At 38.6% G+C, this 24,697-nt stretch overlaps 1 protein-coding gene across 1 annotated transcript in view; it reads left to right on the top strand.

The window, feature by feature from the left end:
* The window catches only part of LOC122728906 (probable polypeptide N-acetylgalactosaminyltransferase 8), a 32,797-nt gene extending 21,286 nt beyond the window's left edge, over nucleotides 1–11,511 (top strand). Inside the window, 3 exon segments of the mRNA XM_043967615.1 lie at nucleotides 766–951; nucleotides 7,262–7,429; nucleotides 11,350–11,511. Coding sequence (XP_043823550.1) covers nucleotides 766–951; nucleotides 7,262–7,429; nucleotides 11,350–11,511 — 516 coding nt within the window.
* The last annotated feature ends 13,186 nt before the right edge of the window (nucleotides 11,512–24,697 follow it).

Here is a 24,697-nt window from a genome sequence, read left to right as displayed (position 1 = left end):
AATCTGTAAATAGAAATGTAAGGAATACTGGTCTAGAATAGGGCTTGGCAACCATCTTCCCTCATTCACTCTGACGCAAGCTTTCTTACACCAATAATAACAACATGTTCCAATGTTTTTGTGAATTGGGAAATATCTGGGAAATGAAATATAGTTGCATGTTTTTATTTTGTTGACTATGGTAGACAATTGGAACCTGAAAAAATGCATGTGGCTTCCATGGTTGATGAATAAATGAAAAAAATTATTAAGCGCTTGCTGTGTGCCAGACAGGAGAACAGAGGTTGGTGATAGACATTTTTTTAAAGACAACTTTCAATTTTTAGAAAAACTATTTGTTACTAAGTGGAGAACAAAATGAAGATGCTAGGAATGTCACAATGGTTTAGGGAGATGAACCTTGGGACAGATGCTTAGAAAAGAGAATAAACACTTTTCATCCTCTTCTTTCCTCCTCCTCCTCCTCCTCCTCCTTTTCCTCCATAATGACCCCCTGATCTAAAACTCTGGGAAGGAGGAGAATATACAGACTTCTCTGCTAATTAGTGAGGGAAGATTTCCCAGCAGAGGTAAGTTTTCAGGATTTTGACTTGCCGGAAAGAGCGTGTTGGGCATGCAGCTTAGACAAAGACCTGGAGGCAGGAGGTGTATGACTGGAGTTATGTTTAGCAAAAGTACTAAAATGTGGCTTAGATGTGTTAGAATTATATTCACTTGACTACTTCCAGGGCCCATCATGCCTATGTGCTTCTTTCTTGCATGCAGGTGTGGCAGTGTGGGGGGAAGATCGAGGTCTTACCCTGTTCCTGAGTTGCTCACTTAGAGCGACCCCACAAACCCTATGCTCCGAAGCTGGGATCAGCCATAAAACGCAATGCTCTTTGGGTGGCTGAAGTGTGGATGGATGAATACAAATCCATGGTCTACTTCTTTTGGAATCTGCCTCTAGAGGTTTGTTGGGGACTTTAAGAAAGGAAGGGACATACAGAATGGAAAGGGAATCAAGGAACAAAAAGGAAAAAATGGGACCCAGTCTTGACCACAGAATCCTCTGGCACTTTTCTTTCACTAAGTTCCACACCAATTAATCCCATGGAAGAGGCTAGGGATGCTGAACCCTCCAAAGGGTGCATGACTGTCTTTGCGACAGAGATACCACTGGAATTCTGCCACAGGCACAGGAAGGTGATTAGTATAACACTCGTGTTTTTCTTTGAAGTTGCTAACATCATGCTTGTTTCATACTAGCATGCATGTTGAGTCCTAGGATAGGCTCAACTTTTGCCAAGATGTCTTCACAGAAGAAAGAAAAAGCACATTAGGGGCACCACGGACCTAGGCTTCCTGGCCAGAAGAAGTGACTCTGGGAAAGCTGTAGAAGGGAAACTCTCAAAGTTGAGCCACCATAAGGAAGCTAGGAATCCCACTAAATAATAAGAAACCCTTGAGTGGGTTTAACTCAGGGGTATGCTGGACCTAACTTTAAAGGGCTTGGAGAGCCAATTGTTAAATTTTCAAGTTGAGCATTTTTACCTCAGAAATTGGTAATTGCTATAAATCAGGGTTTGAAAATTAAACTTAAAAGTATATGTATACATCCCCCCCCAAGGAACCCAGTTGTTAAACATTTACCATCTCACCCCTGTATTACTCTATAATTGCTTGGCCTCAGCTAGAGTGCAATTGGTTGGCTGTTGTTCTTTGTTCTTGAAGAGGATTAAAATGACATCACTATGTTGGGGTCAAGATGCAGGGAGTCTGTGGCTGATCAGAACAATAGAAGCTTGGAAGGCTCTACTACCGCCTGGGCATGAATAGTCCATTTGAACACTGGGAGTGGACATGTCTCTACATTTGTCCATTTCATGTTTCCTTTGAGCTACTGCAATTCTGCTTTGCTCAAAGAGCACACAGAGTCTTCTTTTATGCAGGTGGGCCATGTTGGGCAGTCCTGTACCAGTGTCTCCCATGTCTCTCAATTGATCCCAAAGTTCTTCAGAGAGACCTTGAGAGTGTCTTTGTATTGCTTCTTCTGACATCCATGCAAATGTTTGCCTTGTGTGGGTTCTCCATTAAATAATCTTTTAGGCCAAAGCTTCTGAAAGTGTGGATCGTGACCCCATATGGGGTTACATAACTGAATGCGGGGGTTGTGAAAAATTTGGCAGTAAACATTTGATTTGTATACCTATTTTGTATACCTATATACTTGGGGGTCATGTAAAAATTTCTCAAGCTAAAAGGGGTCATGAGTGGAAAAAGTTTAGAAGCCCCATTTTAGGCAAATGTACACAGAAGGTCATTCTATTGTTTTTCCCCAACTGAGATGATGAAGTTATATGGAACCTAACATAAGGGGCTAATCTGTGAGGAAAGTAGAGGCTGTCTTTTCCTTTGAGGCTATATCTGTGGGCTATGATGCAATGGGATTCAGAAGAGGCTAGGTTTGCTATCATGGCCAATCACACTATCCCACGTGGAAATTTTCTTCCTCTATTATGCTCCCTCTTAATCTTTATTTGTTGATACCTTGAGAAATATTGGGAGTATATCCCTTGGTCTTTCTACTGTTGCCACTAATTCTTGACAAGCCTAGCATAATTGCCTCCTTTTTTCTCCTTATTTCACTTGAAGGCAGGAATTAAATTCTTTAAAGGCATATACTTCACTAACATTTAGAGAATTCAATGACACTAAATATTATCTAGTATCTATTATGTGAAAAGCATTGTTCTGGGTGCTGGGGGAAATAACAAGCAGGTGGATAGATGGATTGATGAATGAATGGATGGATAGACAGCCAGCCAGACAGCCAGATAGATAGATAGATAGATAGATAGATAGATAGATAGATAGATAGATAGATAGATAGATAGATAGGAGATATATAGATAGATTGAGATAGATACACACACATTAATCAACTAGCATTTACATAACATGTTAAAATTTTCAAAGCACTTAACATGTGTTATCTCCTTTGATTTCACTAAGAATCAGGGACTGTGCTAGGAACTGAGTACAAAAAAGACAAAAGTGAAATAATACCTGCTTAGAAGAAGCCTATAGTCTATTGGGAAAATAAATTGTACACACACACACACACACACACATATATATATATATATATATATGTGTGTGTGTGTGTGTGTGTGTGTATGTGTATATATATATGTACATATATGTATATATATAAATTCTATATAGAATAAATGCAAGGTAATTTCAAGAGGTGAGAAGCATTTAGTACAAAGGGCATCAGGAAAGGCTTCATGTAAGAGGTGGAATTTGAACTGAGCATTGAAAGGCATTAGGGGTTCTAAGAGGTGGAAGTAAGGAGGATTTGCATTCCAGGCATGAAGAACAGTCTATGTAAAGACACAGAGATTGGAAATGGAATATCATGTATAAGAAAGAGCAAGACATGAAGATCAGCTTACAATTTAATAGTGTTATTTGGGGAAAGGTAAAGTATAAGAAACTTGCAAAGTCCCAGAGCATCTTATTTGAGAATACCTCTAATTTATTCTAAATTGGTCAAATTCATGAGTTAAACAATCCTCTCTCCCATCTTTGCATCCAGGTCTGACCTACACACATATGACTAGCCTTAAGAGAAACACATATTTTTTTTCTGGCCATACCTAAACCTAATTTTCCAGTTCCTCCTATTGTACAAAGCTGCCATCTCCTGTCACCTTTAGTAAACTCTTCTGGACAAAATTAATCTTCCATATTAGAAAGATCCCACCCATGTAGATTTATCTTTCAGCTTATAGAATCATAGTGCCAGGAGGAATTGTAGAGGTCATTCATACCAGTCCCATTATTTTTCAGATGAGAAAGGTGAAACCACAGAAATGAAGTGATTTTTCTAAGGTTAAGTGGGCAGTAAGTAACAGGCTAAGGGTTTGAACAGAGACCCTTTGCCTTCAAATGACACACTCTTTATGATGTGTCCTGCTCTTTCCTTACCAGAATGATTTCAGAAGTATTGAGTACTTATTATATTGTGCACAGGATACTAAGTGAATTGTGATCAATGATCCAGCACCCTAGGAACTTAGTTTATATTGGGTTTCACACTCTCCCAAATACTCTCTTTGCTTCATTTTACGCCCATTGAGGGTTACATTCAGAAAATTCCAGAATAATCTTGAGTATGGTTTGAGCCTAGGTTTCCACAGATAAATTAATAAATAAACAAGCATTTATTAAGTACCTAGTATAGACCAGGCTGTGCTGGGTACTAAGGACACAAATACAAACTTAAACTGCCCCAGGTTTTTGAAAACTTAAATTCTTTTTGGGGATACAACATGTTCCCAGCTAAACATCTATAGGATATATACAAAATAAAAATACATAGTGATTTGGCAGTGGAAATGACACTAAAAAGGAGGGGAATCAAAAGGCCTCTTGAAGAAGGTAAAAACTGAGCTGAACCTTGAAGGCAACTAGGGTTTTGAGAAGGAAAAGTGAAAAAGGCACAGAGGCAAGAAATGAAAGGTCTTGTATGGGGAGCAGTGAGCAGTTCAGTTTGGCTAGAGCATACAATACATAAAGACTATTAATGTGCCATCAGCCTGGAAAGACAGGCCAGAACCAGGAAGTGAAGGGCTTTAAATGCCAAATAGAGGAGTGTTCATTTTATTGTAAAAACAATAGGGAATCACTGACTCTTCTTCTTCTTCCTTTTTTTTTGGTGGGGTAATGAGGGTTAAGTGACTTGCCAAAAGTCAAACAGCTAGTAAGTGTCAAGTGTCTAAGGCCATAGTTGAACTCAGGTCCTCCTGAATCCAGGGCCAGTGCTTTATACACTGCGCCACCTAGTTCCCCCCACTGACTCTTCTTGAGTAAGAAAGTAAGTCATGAGTTAAGGTAATCTGTCAGATCTGGGCTTTAGGAATGTCAGCTTGTTAGCTGTGTGGAGGGACTAGATTGGAGACCAAAGAGAATGAATTCCAGAAGACCATTTAAGATTCTTTTGACAGAGTCCATGTGAGAGATGATGAAGACATTAAGGTTATTGTGATGTGAGTGGAAAGAAGGGGAAGGATATTAAGGATGGTGAATAGAACTTGTGATGTTTGTTGAATGATTAGCTGTGGGGAGAAGGTGGTGACAGTATGAAATGTAGAGGATGTGAACTTGAGTGACTAAAGGAATGGTGGTTCTTTCAATAGAAATGAGGAAGTTAAGAGATGGTGTAAGTTTAGAAGGAAATATAATGAGTTCTGTTTGAGTTTCATGTGTTTATGGGTGCCCTGAGGTATGGTTATACCAAGCAAGTAATTAGAGATATGGGAATGACCCTAAGGAGAGAGAGGAAGATGGTGTATGTAGATTTGGGAGCCATCTTCATAGAGATCATAGTTAAAATCCCTAAGAGAGAATGCAAAATTAGTCAAGTGAGCCCTGGGGTACACCCATGTATAAGGGATGGCCCCAAAACCCAGGGAGGAGTGTCTAGGAGGAAGCAATGATCAACTGTGTTCAAGACTGTAGAGAGGTCAAGAAGGATAAGAGCTAAGAAAAGGTCATTGGATTTGGTAATTAATGAATCATTAATAACTATTAAGACTATAGTTTTATTTGAATGAGGAATTTAGAAGCCAGATCGCAGGGGAATGAGAAGTAAGGGATGAGAAAATGAGCGTAACAACTGTAGGCATCTTTTTTCTAGAAATTTGTCTGTGAAAGGGCAATTGGCTTGAGAAGATAGTGGGGTTGTTTTTGAGTGAATTATTTTAAGGATGGGAAAGATCCTTAGATCTGAGTACATTTTTAAGCATTAAGGAAGAAGCCAGAAGATAAGGATAAATTGAAAATTAGGAAGAAGGGAGGGTGATCAAGGTGGCATACTGTGGAAGGAGATGGAAGGTTTGGGATCAAAGGCACAAGTAAGTGGGTTTGGTGTTTGTAGGAAGTGACACTTCTTCCTCAGAGCCTGGAGCAAAGGAAGAATAATTAGGGGGTGATGTTGGGGTACTCTGAAATAGGAAATAGCTGAGAAGACAGAGTTTAACTTTTATATAATTCTTCTTCCTCTTCAGTAACCTGGGGTGGAGGAGAAGACCACTATTCTATTCATCTATATATATTTGCTAATCCCTTTTAAATTCCTGGCTATGGGGCAATTTCTGTTTATCTAAGTTTGCTGATACTTTTCTACCCCTAAACTTTTGACAGGCTTATAATAATAATGTTTAAATTAGTTACACAGTCAAAAAGTAAAATAGTTATGTATATATATGTGTGTATGTATATTATTCCCACCATTCGTGAGAGACATGCTTATTAATAACCAATGATTTGGGGAAATCCAGCATTCTCCCTTTCTCTTAAGTCCTCGTTTCAAAGTTCAGTCTCTGAAGGACATTATTAATAAGGAGATTGAATGAACTTTCTCCCCAGTTTTGGTCAGACCCCACCCAACCTTACAAGGAATTAAAATCTAAGGTAGGGAAGCCCATTATGCTCTACACAGGTGTGGGTGGGGAGAAATTCTTTGATGAGATTGCCCAAGGCTGGGCAATTTAGAAGTAAATGACATAATGTTACATCCCCCAGCCCTTCATTAGAATGCTTTCACCTCTCATTATAATATTCATTCTTCTCATTAATTGTTTGTTTTTTGTTGTTGTTGTTGAGTTTTTTTGAGGGGCAATGGGGGTTTAGTGACTTGCTCAGGGTCACACAGCTAGTATTAATTTTAACCAATCAGAATTGATCACTACCTTCAGAAATGCCCATTCTTCCAAGGGCATATAAACTTTGAACCTATGATCATGATTCATCTTTGGTCCAAGAGAGATGGCCAAATGACTATTCCTTTTATTAATAAAATACTAACATAATTAATAAAATGATTAATTACCCAGAAACTATGTATCTTGAACTGTTTAAACATCACATAAGAGAAAAGACAAGAACAATTAGCTGAAAGCCACACTCAGAGCCCCTGGATTTTCTATTTTAGTATTTTTTTTCCCTGTGGAGCCATGTTCTCTTGCACCATGTTGCTACTGGGACTAAAATTAAGTTAAGGCAGTAATCTATCCCTTCTTCATAGGACTTTTCTTGTCCATGGAAATAAATTGAATCTCAATGGACTAAGAGGAAAAGGAGATCTTTGCTTCCCAAGAATAGGAATGGAAAGAATAAAGAGCTCCCAGATGTAGATTTCTTGTTTTTTCTATGTCTAGTATTTTCTATTGATGGTTCTTTATTACTGACATGTTCCTTTGATCTTTTTCAGGTCATATTCTACTGTAGAACAGGAGAATTCTATGTAGGGCGCCTATACACTGAGTCGTATTGGCATGATCGCTGCCTCATAGACCCAGGCCAAGGGCATTGGCCAATATTAGAGACATGCACTGAGGCAGTTAATAAAGAGCTATACATGTACTGGGATTTTAAACAGGTGAGTTGATGGGTCTTTCTAATTGTCTTGCTTGGATGCTTAGATAAAGAATTAAGACGATATAAAAGGAAATGGGAAATCATTTCCCATTTGGGGCAGGAGAGTAACATGGTAAAAGCTTCATTTTAGAAATATTATTCAGGGGGAGTGGTCATAGGGTTCTAGTATCATAGATCTAGAACTTGACAGGACCTCAGAGGCCATCTATACCTCATTTTACAGATAAAGAAACTGAGGTCTAGTGAGGTTGTGATTCGTCTGAGGTCGAATGCATAGTAAGGATCAGATATAGGATTTGAACCAGAGGTGGGATATGAACTGACTCCAGAGCTAGTGTTCTTTTTTTTAACTTAAAAAAATAAAATTGCCGTCTCCATGCATGTAATAGAACAGAAAAAGAGGATTGTATCAGCAAAGTATATGTTTAGTATTTCTTCTTATTTTCATTTGTCTGTAAATTAGTTGTTATGCCTCAATTTGTTGTCGGTTTTTGTAAATGTACATGAATAGCTGAGAAATATGTAAGTTTTTTTTCTGTTTCCATTCTTTAATTGCCAGAGATCTATCATCTCTAATTTTTCTAAAGTTCTTTAGGTCTTTAACTTCTTTCTTTTTTTTTTTTTGGCACATGTGTTTAAGACCAAGGTATGTCTTCATTGTAGTCAGTGTTTTCTTCTGTTTACTGATATTTCCAAGCTGAGTTTCTGGATTAGGATCATATGCTTGGGTTAGATTCCCTTCTTTTACTCCTCTATAGTACAAGTCATCCCTGCTTGATCCTGAATCAAATGGATAAGACTACTCCTTGCCTTCTGCAAGATTGTCTATTCTCTCTTGCTGTTGTTCTGCTCAGTATCTATCCCTCTCCTTTTCAGAAGCCTAGACCCCTGAACCATATAAAAATTCAATGAAATCACAGATTGATTGATTTATTTATTCATTGTTTGTTTGTTTATTTATTTATTTGCCTACCTACCTACCTACCTAGAAGAGATCACCGTAGCCAATCTTGTTCAACACCAGACTCTCAAAGAATTCCTATTATAATAGATCTAACAAGGAGCCATTCAGCCTCTGCTTGAAGACCCCCAAGGATAAAGAACTCACGACTTATCAAGGCAGCCTATTCCACTTTTGGACAGCTCTGTTGATCATTAGGAAGTTTTTCCTCTTGTCATCACTACATTTGCCTCTTCTTTGGGGACAAAGTGAACAAGTGTAATCCATTTGCCACGTGATAGACCTTCAAATACTTAAACTGAGTTATCATGTCTCCCCTGGGTCTTTTATTCTCCAGGATAAACAGTTCCTTTAGCTACTTCTCAAGGGGCATAGAGCCAAGATCCTTTGCTGTGCTTTGCCTCTTCTGAATAGCCTAATGAGTTATCAGGTAAATACTTTTCTATAGTAGAGGAGATCTATACCCATTCTTGGGGGAAGCTAGGTGGTACAATGGATAGATTACCTGTAGTCAAGAAGACCTAGGCTCAAATTTAGTCTCAGACACTTACTAGTTGTGTGACCCCAAGGAAGTAATTAACCCGGTTGCCTCAGTTTCCTTATCTATAAAATGAGCTGGAGAAGAAAATGGCAAACCACTCTGATATCTTTGCCAAGAAAACCCCAAATGGGGTCACAAAGAGTTGGACATAACTGAAAAATGACTGAACAACAACATCTATTCTCTATGACAATAATGTCTAGTGTGAAGTTGATGCTCTTCAACCATGTTGAGGATCATTTTGTCTTTAGTAGGTGATTTCTGGGTCAACTGATTAACCTCAGGTGAGTCCTCAGCATCCCCTTCCACTTGCTCCAGGTACAAAAGAATTGATACTTTTAATTCTGAGTAGGGGATTGTGCTTCAGAGTCAGAGTCAGAATCAGAGAGAAACTTTACTTACTTTGTTATTCTGAACCCAGAAGGACTGATGTCATCATATAAGCTTAGCAATTTCAGATCCATTCTCTAGTGCAGCAATCTTCAAACATTTTTTTAATAGTACACCACCATCACTAAAATATTTTTTGAGCCTTCACCCCAAATATATGTGTAAACACTATGTATATATATATATACACACATATACATATACATGTCAGTTTTATATGTGCATTATATATGTATGTGTATATGTATATATATATAGTGCAGTATCAATCTCTTTTGTGCATTATAAAACAAATACAAAAATGGAAATTTAAAAGGATGGGATAAAGAAATAAACATTATCTTAAATTATTTTATTTAAATGGTAAAAAACAAATGTTCAGTGAGAACAGTATGATCCAATATGCTTCATTTGAAAAGAAGTCCCTTTGTATGTATTGGAGGATAATAGGGTAGACTTATAAGTAAGAATTGTTTGTTAGGAAATGATTAGTGATTTAATTAATCTGATCACTATAGTAAATTATAGTAATGTTTTCAAGATATTTTAATTCAAAGATACAGCATATGACAATCAAATAATATAGTATCAGTTCTGCTTTTCAGCAGAAATTATGTTCTAATGTGGGTAGATATTCTTCATACACAATGAAAACAGAGCAGAAAAAGTGAATTGCCTGATTTCAATTTAGCCCCAAGCTTTCAGTTGAAATTCATTCTCTTTTATCTACGTGATTCTGCTTAGTTCAACTTAATTTCCTGTTCATATTTGGATATTTTGATCTTGTTCATGAATAAATATGAAAAACAGTAGAGTATAGGAAGAGAAATAAGGCATAATAAACCTGAAAAAGTAATTTGAATCTGGGTTTGGCAAAGGACTTTAAATGTCAAATGGAGGAGTTTATATTTGATCCTAGAGTCAATAACAACCACTAGATTTTTATTTGGTACAGGCATAATATAGTCAGGTTTGCCCTGCAGGAAAATCACGTTGGCAGCTTTAGAAGGATGGGCTGGAGACATGAGGCAGGGAGACCAGTTAGAAGGTTATTGCAACAGACCATGAGGGACATAATGAGGGCCTGAACTATATATAGTGGCAGTTATGTGAATAGAGAGAAGAGAGAAATATTGTGGAGATGGAAAGGACAATTTTCATCAACTGCCTGGACATGTAAGGTGAATGAAAGAAGGGAGTTGAGTGTGATACTGGGATTGTGAACTAAGGTGACTGGAAGGGTGGCGGTACAGATAAATAAGGAAATCTGGATGAGTTCGAGAGGAAGCTAATAAAATATGATCTTACCTGCTTTTTTTGTTAGATCTGCTCTGTCCCACCCAAAATGGAAAAAGTCGCAGTGAGGATCTTATTTACTAGTCACTGCCTTACAAGTACAAAGTCCAGCCTCTGGAGAATATCTGCTGTGTAGCCATTAGGTGATCTGGGGAAGGTGAAGGGGGGGGTGGTAGAAAATTTTCCCAATGGCATCAGCTGTGGTCTGTTGTTGTATTATAACTACTGGCATAAAAGAAGGAAGCTTAGGAATTTGCAAAGCAGTGAGAGGAGTGGCAGAATACTGGAGGATAAGGAGGGAAAGTTGACAGTCTCTGGGGCAGTACTATGCAACCCATACTCCAATTGATTCATAGCAGACACTTTGGGGTCATGCCACTTCCTTCCAGTCTCACTATCCTTAATCTTAGTTCAGTATCCTTAATCTTAGTCTGATGTTGAGAAATGTGTTTGATAATTTGGGTATCTCCTTTAAAGTTCCTGCAGAAGAGGCAGGAGGGGAATAGTATAGGTAGGGTATGGAAAGACTGGGTTAAAAGGGCATTTCAGGGGCAGCTAGGTGGCGCAGTGGATAGAGCACCGGCCTTGGAGTCAGGAGGACCTGAGTTCAAATCCGGCCTCAGACACTTAACACTTACTAGCTGTGTGACCCTGGGCAAGTCACTTAACCCCAATTGCCTCACAAAAAAAAAAGGCATTTCAGTCCTACTGCCTCTTTTCCCTTCCCATCTAGGGGGCAGCTGTCATCAATCGGGCCATTAAGAGGTGCCTAGAGATCAAGAAGAACCCCTCAGGTTTTCATATCCTTGTCCTACAGGAGTGCACTGGGCAAATATGGACTATCCAACATATTGTCAGAGACTGGGGAATTCCAGGAGCCTTCAGTAGGTATTGAGCCATTCAAGCAATTTGAACCCAGGAAACTGGGATCTGGGAATATTTTTTTTTTCAATTAGATGGAACCATAATTTTTCCCTACTCAAAGTAGAGATCACGTTCTGATTTATAAGTAGTGATAATTTTCTCATATACAGGTAATGGGATAAGACTATATATTCAGGGCTAGAAGGGACATTAGGATCTTTCCGTTCAATCCCCTCACTTTATAAATAAAGCAACCAAAGCTCAGAAATGCCAAATGACACATGGGTGACAGAATCAGGTTGAGTTTAGGTTTCTGACTCCAAATCTAGCATTTTTCCATTACATCATAATGCCTCTCAGGAGAGAGAGAAGTGGATGGTGAATGTCTTTACATTCGAAAGAGATATTTCTCTTTAGAAATATCTTTGAACACAGAAGGCACTGGAAGGGTTGGGAAAGAGACAAACTGGCACTATTTGTTCCCATTTCTCCCCACTAAAAAGCAAAACAAACCCCCACACATTCAGAGGCATTCCAGACAGAGATATGCTGATAAATGTCTAACAACTGAATCTCTAAAAAATGTCACCTCACACACCCAACTGGGAGGAGTAATCTATTTAATCTGGGCAGTAAATGAGCCTAACACTCATCAGAATTGGCTCAAAGATCTCAGTCTCATCAGAATTGGCTCAAGGAGGGAATAACATACACACTCAATTGGGTGGAGTAATCTCTCTAACCCTGCAGGAAAATAGGAGGGGAAGGGGACAAAGAGAGTGGGGCAAAAGAAGGAAGGGCAGAGGTGGGGAGGGGACAAGCAGAAGCAAATCCTTTTGAAGAGTGATAGAATGAAAGAAGATGGATAATAGAATAAATATCATGGGGAAGGAAATAGGATGGAAGGGAAACAGTTAACAATAGTGATCATGAGAAAGAAAAAAGGGGGGAAATTGTACAAAAATATTTATAGCAACTCTTTGTGGAGGCTAATAATTGAGAATTAAGGAAATGTCCATCAACTGAGGAGTGACGGAAGAAGCTGTGCTATATGATTGTGGTGGAATGGTCATGTGCTATAGGAAATGACAAACAGGATGATCCCAGAAAAACCTGGAAAGACTAATGAACATTGATGTATAGTTGGGAGGACATTGTACATAGTGACAGCAGTATTGTTCAATGAGCAAATGTGAATGACTTAACTACTTTCAGCAATGCAATGATCCAAGACAATCCCAAGGAACTAATGAGGAAGCTTACTATTCACCCCTATAGAAAGAACTGATAAAAAGAACACTTGTGGACTGTACATATATTACCTGGTTGAGATCTTGTGGAGGGGGAAGGAAAGGGAGGGAGGGAGGGAGGGAGAAAAATTTGGAACTCTAAATCTTATGAAAATGAATGTTGAAAACTACCCTTACATGTAACTGGAAAAAATAAAATAAATGTTTGTTGCTAAAAAAAAAAAATGTGTGTGACCCACTTAAGTTTAACCTTCATTCTTAACATTTCCCCCATCACTTTCTTAAGTCTAGACATTCAATAAAACAATAAATCAAGCCATGATTTATAGCATATGCCAATATCTGAGGTGTAAATCTTCACAAATTTAACAACCAGCTATCAGTAGCCTGAATGAGCTAGCTCCATCACACCACTGGTTAACCTCTCTGAGATAAACATCTTTTTCTGGATGGATGTATGTGAGTTTGTTGGGGAAGAATTTGGGCTCGTGAGATGAGAGAGGACCAAGAAGGTAAAAAAGGGGCAGAAGGCTGGTAATGTGCAAGTTTATCTTCATACACAGTGTTACATTTGAAAATTAAGGTAAACTAACAAACTGTGGTGCCAGCATAGTCAATTTATTAGTTAGGCTAGCAATAATAAATAAATTGGGTCAATGCCCTCTTTCAGTGACCAAAGGCTGTGAGGTAGGGCTCACAATCCTTCATATAGTTTGGGGAAGTACAGAGTTGTATAGGTGGAGAATACAATGTGATTGGTTACAGGGTAGACAGCATCATGGTGGAGTGGGGACAACATGCCTGGTTACATCAAAGAAAGGGGCTAGTCACCACTCCTCTCTGATAATTAAGGAATATTAATTGTTCCAAGGGACCTATCTGCATCTTGTCATCAATACCACCAGACTTTCTATCGCCTTGAAAGAGATGAAAACTCCCCTAATCACACAAAGACAAGCTAGGGCAGACAGTATATCTTTTGGGGATGGTGCTGAATTAACTTGTAAATTTAATCTAATTCAGAGGGAAAGCTAAATTCCTGAGCTCAACTCAAGGACATAGAAAAGTGGTTTTTAGGCAGATGTAGACTCAATTATAAAATTAATACATTAGAAACTCAAAGTCATATTAATTTTGGTCTTTTCACATGGAAAAATCTGTGTAGTTTGTATTTGGTTCACATATTAAGAAATTACAGGGGGCAGCTAGGTGGCACAGTGGATAAAGCACCGGCCCTGGATTTAGGAGTACCTGAGTTCAAATCTGGCTTCAGACACTTGATATTTACTAGCTGTGTGACCTTGGGCAAGTCACTTAACCCCCATTGCCCCACAAAAAAAACAAAAACAAAACAAAACAAAACAAAAAGAAATTACGAACTTTGGTATTAGGACCATGGTAACTGAGGACGGGGCTAAAATAAAATACATTCCACATGTCTGTAAAATATTCTTTGGAGAACAGTGCTAATCAGCTGCTTTTAAACAATGGATCAAGAAGTCAGGCCTTGCCACTGCATTTATTAGAATTTAGTATAGCCAAAGGAAGAATTTACTAAAGGTGAAGGCCTGGGTAGGGAGTTTTTTGAATCTTCAGAGCTCTTTGCTGTACTGAATCACTGTACATCAATCGGGTTAGAATGACTAACGTATAGAACTACTTGAAGACAAAAGAATATACATATTTCATTTCTAGCCATAGAATAACAGTTCAATTCGTCAAACTAAACTCCCAGGAAATTTTTTTTTTAACTTCTCTCTGAATGATATGGAAAATATAGCTAAACTATACGGTGGGGTGAGAAAATCTTTGTTGTCTGGTAACAGTCCTCTCTTTTAGTATTCCTTCATAAAAGGGATTCAAATTATATTGGATTTTTCATTGGTATCTCATTTCAAACTCTACATAACAGACTCCCTGTGGGGCACTCCAAGGAATGTGTTCCTCATGACCTCCCAGAAGACAAGGTCTGTTTCTCTATAGAGAATATTCTTGCCCTTGATGCCTGTCATGACAGTGTGTCATAGAACAATGATGGTCTTGGGGCTTGGAAATGCTGGATGTGAATACACCTCAGATACTTGGGCAAATGACTTCTCTGGGCCTCAGTTTCCTCATCTGTAAAATGAAGGAGTTGAGCTTATTCACCTTTAAGGTCCCTTCCAGCTCTAAATCTATAATCCTATGATAAGAATGGAGTTGATTACCTCTCTACTCCAGATTATCTCCTCACTTCTAAAATTATCTTTTCCAAGAAATTTCAGTTGGGAAAGTTTGAATAAATCTATTACAAAATATTTCCCAATCCAGCAGGCTTGTTGTCTCCAAGAAAACAATGGTATGAGAGATTTGTGAGTCTTATTTTGGCTTGCTCGAAGTTCCTAAAGATAAAAAATACTACTGAAAGGACTTTTAAATTATGGATTATGGTGCCACTCTTTGTAAAGTTTAGTTTGTAGTTTTGTTTTCTTTTTGAATGAATTTGCTCTCAGAAAATCAATTCAGCAATATTGCTAATATTTAGTGTCTGAATATACATTGCCCAAACAGTAAGGGAAAATAGCATACAGGAATACAAAGTAGTAGGAAATACTTGCTTGGGATTTAATATTCCCAAAGGATAATACTGATTTACATAATGGAAGAAAATTATATACATGTTTGAACATATATCCATCTACACAAATCATCTACACAAATGCAAACACCATCAATGAATTAGCTAGTAGATATTGACAACTTATTAATGGCACAATGCCTGCCTTCTGGGTGATACAAAGAATTCGAAAGAATTAAATGGCACCATAATCGCCCTTGCCCTTAGAGTGAAAATTCTAGGTAGGCAAAGAAAAGTAATCAACACAGATCTAAATGACAGAACCCTAAATATAAAGGGCAGTATTGTAAACTGAAATGAGTGTTGAACTTATAATCAGGTTTGGATTTAATTCTTCCCTTCTCCACTTTCAAGCCATGTAAATTTATACATAGGAAGCTAGCTGGTATAGTGGATAGAGAACTGAATCTGGAGTCAGGAAGACCTGAGTTCAAATCCAGCCTTAGATATTTATTAATACGTGACCTGACACAAGTCACTTAACCCCATTTGCCTCAGTTTCCACATGTGTAAAATGAGCTGGAGAAGGAAATGGTGAACCACTCCAATATCTTTGCCAAGTTCAAAATGGCTGTTATCAGACCCTTGATCATTTCCCTTACACTGAACCAAGGCCTAATGGCCATTGGTGCCAATGATTTCTCTCAAGTACCGACTTGCTACCCCATCTATATGCCAATGACTCCAGCAGCTACACAGTTGAAAGAAATTTGAAAACAATAGCAAGTGGGGTGGTCCCAGGGGTATATTGAAGCCAGTTTGAACCTGCTACCTGATGGTTAAATTTTCAATGTGAAGTTTACTCCTTAGAAATCAGCAACAAATCAGGACTTGACTTACTAGACTTAAGAAAGTGATGGAGAAAACGTTGATGAAGCAGAATAAATTTAAAAGTTTGTTGTACATATATTTTTGGGCAATGAGGAGAAAACAGCAACAATGAGGCAAATTGGATTCATAGCAGGGCTTTATGACCCAAATGTGGTTCCTGCTGGTGCTTGTCCAAGCTCAGAGACTACCTGGATCTGGTGTGAAATCATTCTGTGATTTTGCTGCATCAGAGTTCATCCAGAGGTCAAGCACAAAGGATGGTTGTTATGCCAAGCTCCGGGAACAGCTTGCTTGCTGGGCTTTGGCTCCAAAAAACAAGGTGTCTCCTGATAGTAAAAAGAGAGGAGTGGTCCTGGCATGGGGATCCTGAATATTCCTAAGAAGTGACTGAACCAGAGGTCTCCAATTTTCAGAAGTGAAGATTACACAGAAGAGGAAAGAGAACCAATAGAAAAAAAAATGAGAAAATAAATGAATAAGCAAGGGAAAACTCCTAATTACAATCAATGAATTAATTCAGTCAGTCAGTAGCCTCCCAGGGTCAAACTTGAGAAAAGAGAATAATTCTGCAGCACCAAAGATAGAACACCTGAAAAGAAAAAGAGAGTGGGGAGGAGGAAAGAGTAATTTAACAACTTCCTGAAATTGATTCACCACAGGAGAAAATGAAACAATGAGGCTGGGGGTGGGATGAGTAGAGATTTCATGAGTTTCACTTTTCACTGGACAAGTAAAAGATAGAAAAACAGAGTAGGGTAATGGAACTACATGCACTAGTATAAACAGTATTGAACTGTGATAGGGAAGGGAGGACTGGGGTGTGAGTTGGGGAAAAGTATGGTCATAAACAAAACATTATCTATGGACGGCTAATTACAAAAGAAAGAAAAAGATAAGAGGGAAACCCAATAATTTCGGTCTCAGTACAATAATTGTTCCAGGAAATACAACTACAGATAGCAAGAGCTGATTTCTTCCCCCCTTTTATCTTTTTTCTAAATTATGGAGGTGTGGGGGGGAAACAGAAGAAATATAGCAATTCAATGAAGGAAAGACAAATGACAACTGTGAAAGGGTTGAACTTGCTTGTAAAAATGGAGGAAGATAAAAAAAGGGAACAGAAGGGAAATCCCACCTATTTGTTGTTTATAAGAAACATCCTTAAATTTTGATCATATGGAATTAAAATAAAGGGTTATAGTAGGATTTAGTTTGCCTCAGCTGAATCTTTAAAAAAATGATGACTAGCAAAACAAAGTATGCATGCATGGGAGCCTCTCTGGAGAAGGCAGACATTTAAGCAGTAAAGTCACATTCCTTGGACAATTAGGATTCCTGGCTTCATTGCTATGTCCATCAGTCCACTGTCTGATTAATTTCCTGCTTCCTGGTTTGTACAAAACTATGAGATACCTAAGCCTTTCCACTGGAAACCTAGTCATTCTCCCTCTTGGTGCTCTAAATAAACCCTGTTTCCAGTCCCCCTCATGGGGGACTTGCTGTGGAGTACCATGAACTACAACTCCTCTGCCCAGATTAAAGAATTTCATTTTGTTCTATTGACTGTTTTCATTAAAATTTCAGGTTGACATGATCTATGCCATCTAGCTGCCTCTACTTAAACACTGATTTTATTTCCATTTTTCAGTTGGAGAAACTGTTTTTAAAATGATTCAGAAGGTTTTGTGGGAAGCAAGAGGGATGAGAAAACCTCAGAGAATAGGAAATGGAATTGTATAGCCTAGAGACGGGGCAAAATCAAGCAAGGTCCATGCACCAATTCTTTTCACTGAGTATCTTGGAGTGGTTAAACAGATGAGACCATTAACCTAGGTTATCCAAGGGAAAGATAATCACAGTCTTCAATATTGTGGTTGTTTGCAATTGATAGGCATCTTTTCAATTTCCAATTTCTTGCCACTATAAAGAAAGCTGCTAAAAATATTTTTGTACATGTAAGCTAAGCTCTTTTCCTTTTTAAAAAAAATCTCTTTGGTATAAAGATTTACTAGTGATTTTGCTCTATCAAAGATATGCACAGTTTTATAGCCCTTTGAGTTTAGTTCAAAATTGCTCTCCAGAATAGTTGGGTCAGTTCACAACTTCACCAACAGTGTATTCATGCCCCAATTTGTCCACATTCCTCCAACATTTGTCATTTTCCTTTTCTGTCATATTAGATAATCTGAAAGGTGTGAGGTGATACCTCAGAGCTGTATTAATTTGCATTTCTCTCAAATAAAAAGTAATTTTAAGAGAGACAGGGCATTAATGACAGAGGTGATCAGTAGAGGTTTCTTGTAGGAAGTGGCACCTGAGCAATGCTCTGAAGAGAACTATGAATTATTGGAGAGTGAAATGAAGAGCACATTTATTTCATAGTACAGTCACACCTATGGGAGGTAGAATGTGAACTATATGAAATAGATAGTTTGGCTGGAACAGAGAGTGCCAGAAATGAAAATGGGAGTCTACCTGAAGAATCTTAAATATCGTGCTCAGGATTTCATATTTTACCCTAGAGGCAAGAGCAAACCACTAAAGGTTTTTGTGTTTAGAAGTGACATAGTCATATCAACTTGGTAGCTGTGTGAAAATGAATTGGAGAGGGGAGAAAATTAAAGCAACAAGACTTATCAGGAGTCTGTTGTGATAATCTCAGCAAGAGGTGATGAAGATCTCATGTGGGGTGTTGGCTCAGTTGTAGGAGAAGGGCAAAGATGCAGGTGATATCATAGAGATATAATTGACCAAAGTTGGTAACTGATTGGAGATGGGACATAAAAATGGGAAAGAGTCAAGGATCACCCTAAGACTTTAAATCTATGTGATTGGAAGAATAGCAGTATTCTTAACAGAATTATGGAAGTTTAGAGAGGGGTGGGTTTGGGAGGGAAAGATGTGTGCTATTTTGAACAAGGTGAATTTGAGATGTTCAAAGCACATATTCAACAGGAAAGCCGACTGGGATTGAGTGGAGTTGGGTCTAATTGAAGTAGGATAGCTGACCATCTTAGCAGGCAGGTTAGATGCCTTTTTAAATTTCCTTAAGCAATATAGATTTGGCGTCAGATCTTGTGAGGCCTTGAATGTTAAAGAAGCCTGACAGGTTTGGCCTAGAAGCCTTATGAATTAGGACTTGGCGGTGGGGATAGCTGGCCATCTGTCTGGGCTGATTGAGATACTATACCTACACAGTCACATATAGTGGTTAGGGAGATGATGGACCAGGAGGCTTTAAAAATTTTTCTCAAGTAATATGATAACAATAATCATTATTGTTAATAATGATAATAAAGTCATCTCTTAAAGGTATCATGAGAAGCATCCCCCTTGATTCCTAATCCTCAATGTCACCTTCACATTTCTGAATGAAGCTATCTTAATTCTACAGCAGGCTATCACAGTATCATCCACCAGACTCCCACTCACATACTGAAGGAATTCATTTTAACAGAGGACTTTGCAAGACTTTTAGCCTATACGACTTTTAGGAACTTGGAGAGGACACAAAGAAGAGGCCCACAAACATAGTGAAGGAGTTGGATAATATGACTTATGAGGAAATAACAAAGGAAGTCAGATAATTTGGTTTTGAGACAAGATGGCAGAGATAGCATTCTTATCAGATTTGTAAATGATGTATTGAATGACAGAATATATCTTGACAGGCTACAATGATGAACCAAATGTGATATATAGTAGGGGAAATGTAGAGACCTGCACTTGGATTAAAAAGATCATTTCCTCGTACAACACAGAGAAGATGACAATGAACCGATCAATCAACAAATATTTTCTCAGCATCTACTATATGTTGAGCACTTTGTTAAGCTCTGGGGATTTGTATTTCTAATACAGAGATTTGTTGTCTATAAAGAACAGTGTGCTTCTGGCTTATAATGATAGCCATTTGATATATTCCTAAGTATTTATTATTATTATTGTTATCATATTTATCTCTGAAGAACTGAAGATAAATATCATACAGAGAACAATGGAGAAACACTTGGTGGGTATGAGAAGGCTGCGATATTGCCAGTTAAATTAATCCTTATCATATCTGAAATTATTTTACTTTTCTCTCTCTCTCTTTCTCTTATGTCCCTCAATCAATATTACCTGGCCACCTGCTCTTCCATATCTTATTTTCTTCTACAAACAGGTCCAAAATCAATGTTTCAAATTATGGGACTAGAAAGAACCTGGTAGATCATTTAAAGTAGCAGTTCTTAACCTTTGTGCATGCATGCATGTGCATATGTGTGTGTGTGTGTGTGTGTGTGTCACATAGACCTCCTTAGCAGACTAATGAAACCTATGAATCCCTTCTCATAAATTGTTTTTATTAAAAATAATTGGAGAAAATGTTAAATTTCATTTTGAGGTTAGTGAAAATAAAGATGCAATTTTTCCCCATCCAAATTCATGGACCTCCTGAAATTTATCTATGGACCAAGGGAATAAGAACTTATGCTTTATAACAAACTCCTCATTTCATATAGCTGATGCTCAGGAATGCTAAATGACTGATCCAAGGTAATGAACCTAGAAAATGGTGAAGTTAGAATACCTTAACTGATCAAAGTTATGGGAATGTGAGCATCTCTTTTTGAGTCTTCCATTTTTCCTTTCCCTACTATTGTCTTTCCTCATCTCCAAACAATCTATCCCTATATTTTTTAAAAAATGCTATAGTTTTACTTACCTTTTCCAAATGAAGAGCAAATCATGGAGTCTTACCACCCAACATTTGCTTCAACATGAACATCCAAAATGGCAATAAATAAACTATAGAGAAAATAGAATATAATTACAGAGAGAGTGGATTGCCTCTGACTGCCTGGTACTTCAAAAAGTTTATCCAACTTTTAAGTCAATTCAAAGCATTGTTGCCTACGGAATGTTAAGTACTCTAGTCCTCATAATCATGACACATAAAACATCTTCTGTGCCCCAATAGTTCTGACCCTGACCCTCCAAGGTACACACAAGAGTTATCTTCAAGTCTGTGAACACTTTTCTAGTCAGGTTCCCTTTCTAGCAGTTGTTCCCACTTCTAAGGCCCTTACTATATTTCTTGGTCAATTTCATATTATCTTTTTGACCTTTCACCAGAATTTCTTCTCTTTGCAAAATATACAGTCCTTCTGCATGTACTGCTATTCTCCTCATTCTCCCCTTCCCCCTTTCTACTTTGTCCCATACTGGAGGTCACCATAGCAGTACTACCCTTTTAACAACCTCACCTCTTAAAGGATGAGGTTATAGCTGCTTGCATACCAAAATTCTGTTTGCTATTAGCTCGTGTTTTGGGGATGTTTATCAGCAGTAAGCAACCAAACCCTAGGCAGGTACAGTGAATGGCATTTCCTCTGCTGTGCCTTGACAGAAGGTGCTACATGTTTCTGTCCCTCTGGTTGAAGAACATATTGAATGGATCTGCACTGATGAGAGACAGGTCCAAGGGATTGCATCACTTTTGTCTAGTTGCCCCAGATGTAGATCTTAGGTGTTATCCATGGGTGGACATGTGCCTGTTGGATGAAATCTAGTGTATTCAGTTCCTTATAAACTTTGATAGACCTTAGAATCAGCACTACACTGTAGGGAGCTGTGAGAGCTGGGCATCTTGGGGATACAATAGCACAAATTGGAATGAAGTTCTTTCTTATTTTAACTCAAGATTCTGCCATGAAAAACTTAAAGTGGGGGCATCCAGAAAACAGGGTGGCAGAGTAACAAATTAGAAAAAACTTAGAGAATATGAGAAGTAGGTTTGGTATAGATTGAAGTAACCATCCAGAGCAACTGGTTGGCCCCATTTCTTGCCAATGTCCCAGGCTCCTCAGTAAGGTTTGGACCTAACATTGTAGCTCAACCACATTAAACTTTAGTAAATCTATTATGTTGGGCAACTCCTGAAAATGCAGGTTCCTTGTGCCTCTGTTGGCTTTGTCCTAATCAGGAATTGATGACAAGGAGCTCCCCTCTTTGCTATTAGCTTGTGTTCTACTACCTGATCAGGGAACTCTATGTGGGATAGTCATACAATGATAGGTATTCTGATAATCACTGTCTGAGATCCAGGCCACGAATACAGACCAGCAGCAGAACTAGGCCCTGAAGCAGCTCAGAAAGGTCTGCCCATGCATTGGGATTTTAAAGAAATTAATGGAAACATTTTTCAAATTCACTGAAGTAAGCATCAGGATGCAGTTTTGACTTGCTTTGAGAGCCATTGACAATTTCTGAGCAGGAAAGTGACATGGTGAAAACTGTGGATCAGGAAGATTAGTCAGGTGGATGTATTGGGCAGATTAGAGGAAGATAAGCCTAGAGAAAGCCAGATCAGTTGAAATGTGTTAAGGGCTGTTAAGGGTATCCCCCTGAACTTGTCTTTATGAGTTGCCCTATTTTTAAGAAACACTGGGTTCAGAGCATGCAGAAGGCCCTGAATGTGTCAAGGATGAAGCTCCCCCAGAGAAGACATAATTTGTTGTTGCATCCCCAAGCTGGACTCCTTGTGTGTCCTTGGGAGGCAAGACAGATGTCAGTCATCTTTGCAGGCTGGGATACTGCTTGTGCAGCTGGGGTCTTCTGCAGATTCAGAGATCCTCCTATCTTCTTACTTTAGCAGTTCCCAAGGGAAAAGAATTCTGCTTCTCCCTGTGGGGAGCGGTTTTGGTGTCCTATGCTTTTAATGCACTGTTCCCCCTCCCATGTTATTATGCCCCTTCTTGGTATCCCCTCCTCCCTTTGTCCTGCTATTATAAAAGTATAAACTTCTGTAAAAACTCTGAGCCCACTGGGTTCTCATGCATGTTCATTTCTCTTATAATAAGCCTGGATTTCAAATAAGTCTCATGATGTGGTGATTGCCTGTTAACAGGGGCTCATTCAGACATAAGGTAATGCAGACCTGTACGAGGATGATGACAATGGGCATGGAGCCAAAGGAACAAATGTAAAAGTGATCTTGAAGGAAGAATCCTGACATAACACTTTGCCAAAACAACAAGAATACAATTCCACAGGAGAAATCTAGAAGTCCTGTTTTTGATTGTTAAAAGAATTAATTTCATAAGCATGAAATTTCAATTAACTAAATTCAACTAGTATCTGAGGACACAAACTGAGAAAAGGGTAGCATAACAAATAGAGGGGTGGCCTGGGAGCAGGCCCCTTTCTAATATACATTAGCAGTGTGACCATGGATAAGTCTCTCTACCTCTTTGTACCCCCACACAAATATCTCAGATCAAATTACAGATGAATTGCCAAACTGCATTGATGGAAGGAAAGAAATTTCCATGCTGAGAGTTCATCACCCCAATGGCAGACTCCATCTTGTCAATGCCCTTCCTAAACTTTTATATGCTTACTGAGAACCCTTCTCTACCAGTTTCTATGTTCCAGCAGGGCATCTAAGTCAGCCCAAGGACACGCTTTGGAACTTTGAGATTTCCCTGCTGCCATAGTCTCTTTGGACACATGCCACCACTGTCCTCATTCCATTGTTCTGTTGGAACAAGGCAGTGGACACTGATTCTGATCAAGAACATAAGGTAGAAGAGAAGGCACAAGGGGTGGAGAGGTCAGTCACATTTCCTGAATCCAGGGTTCCCTTATGTTAGGAAACCCCAAAGCAGCAGAAATTCTGTCTGAATATTGACCGTACCCTTCCCAGTCCCATGAAAAGCAACAGATACTGATCAGGCCTGTCAGATGGCTAAGGGTCCAAGGGAACGGAGACAGAATACCAGCATGTGAGTGTGAAGGAAAGGTACCTGGAACAGTTGAGGTCAGTACGGCTTCCCCAGAGACTTGGGACAGGGAACAAAACTGGTGAAAAGTAAATTCTCCAGCATGAGAGAAAGTTGAGAAAATTTACTATCCAACTCCACCATCAAAGGGGGTGAAATCAGAAAGTGATAGGAGAATATGAGTGACAAAAAGACTAAAACCACAAAAAGTCTCAAGAGGAAGAAAATTCTATTAAAAAACTAACATATCAAGGGGCAGCTAGGTGGTGCAGTGGATAGAGCACTAGCCCTGGAGTCAGGAGTTCAAATCCAGTCTCAGACACTTAACACTTACTAGCTGTGTGACCCTGGGCAAGTCACTTAACCCCAAATGCCTCACCAAAAAAAAAACCAAACAAACAAACAAAAAAACCCTAACATATCAGCTGAAAAATCAATAGAGAAGATACTAAAGTTGGAAGGGAAGATGAGTACCAAAACACCTAAAAAACTGACAGATTTTTCTAAATAAATATTGCAAAATAAAGGAAATTGAACCAACACCCAGTGAAACACAGAAAAATGTGACACCCAGAAGGGATCACAATGGCTGGATCTGTTTTGACTGGGAGAGGGCATAATAGGATTGTACCCTGATTATAGTGAAATAAACTCTAGATTTGGAATTAGAGAAAGCCCAGCTGTCACTTACTATCTGTGTAACTTTAGGCAAATCATTTACTCTCTCTGGGCCAGTTTCATCTTAGGCTCAGG

This window comes from Dromiciops gliroides, chromosome 5 (genome assembly GCF_019393635.1).
Source record: "Dromiciops gliroides isolate mDroGli1 chromosome 5, mDroGli1.pri, whole genome shotgun sequence".
NCBI classification, from domain to species: domain Eukaryota; kingdom Metazoa; phylum Chordata; class Mammalia; order Microbiotheria; family Microbiotheriidae; genus Dromiciops; species Dromiciops gliroides.
Note: the sequence above shows the minus strand (reverse complement) of the source record. Positions and strands in the feature narration are given on the sequence as shown.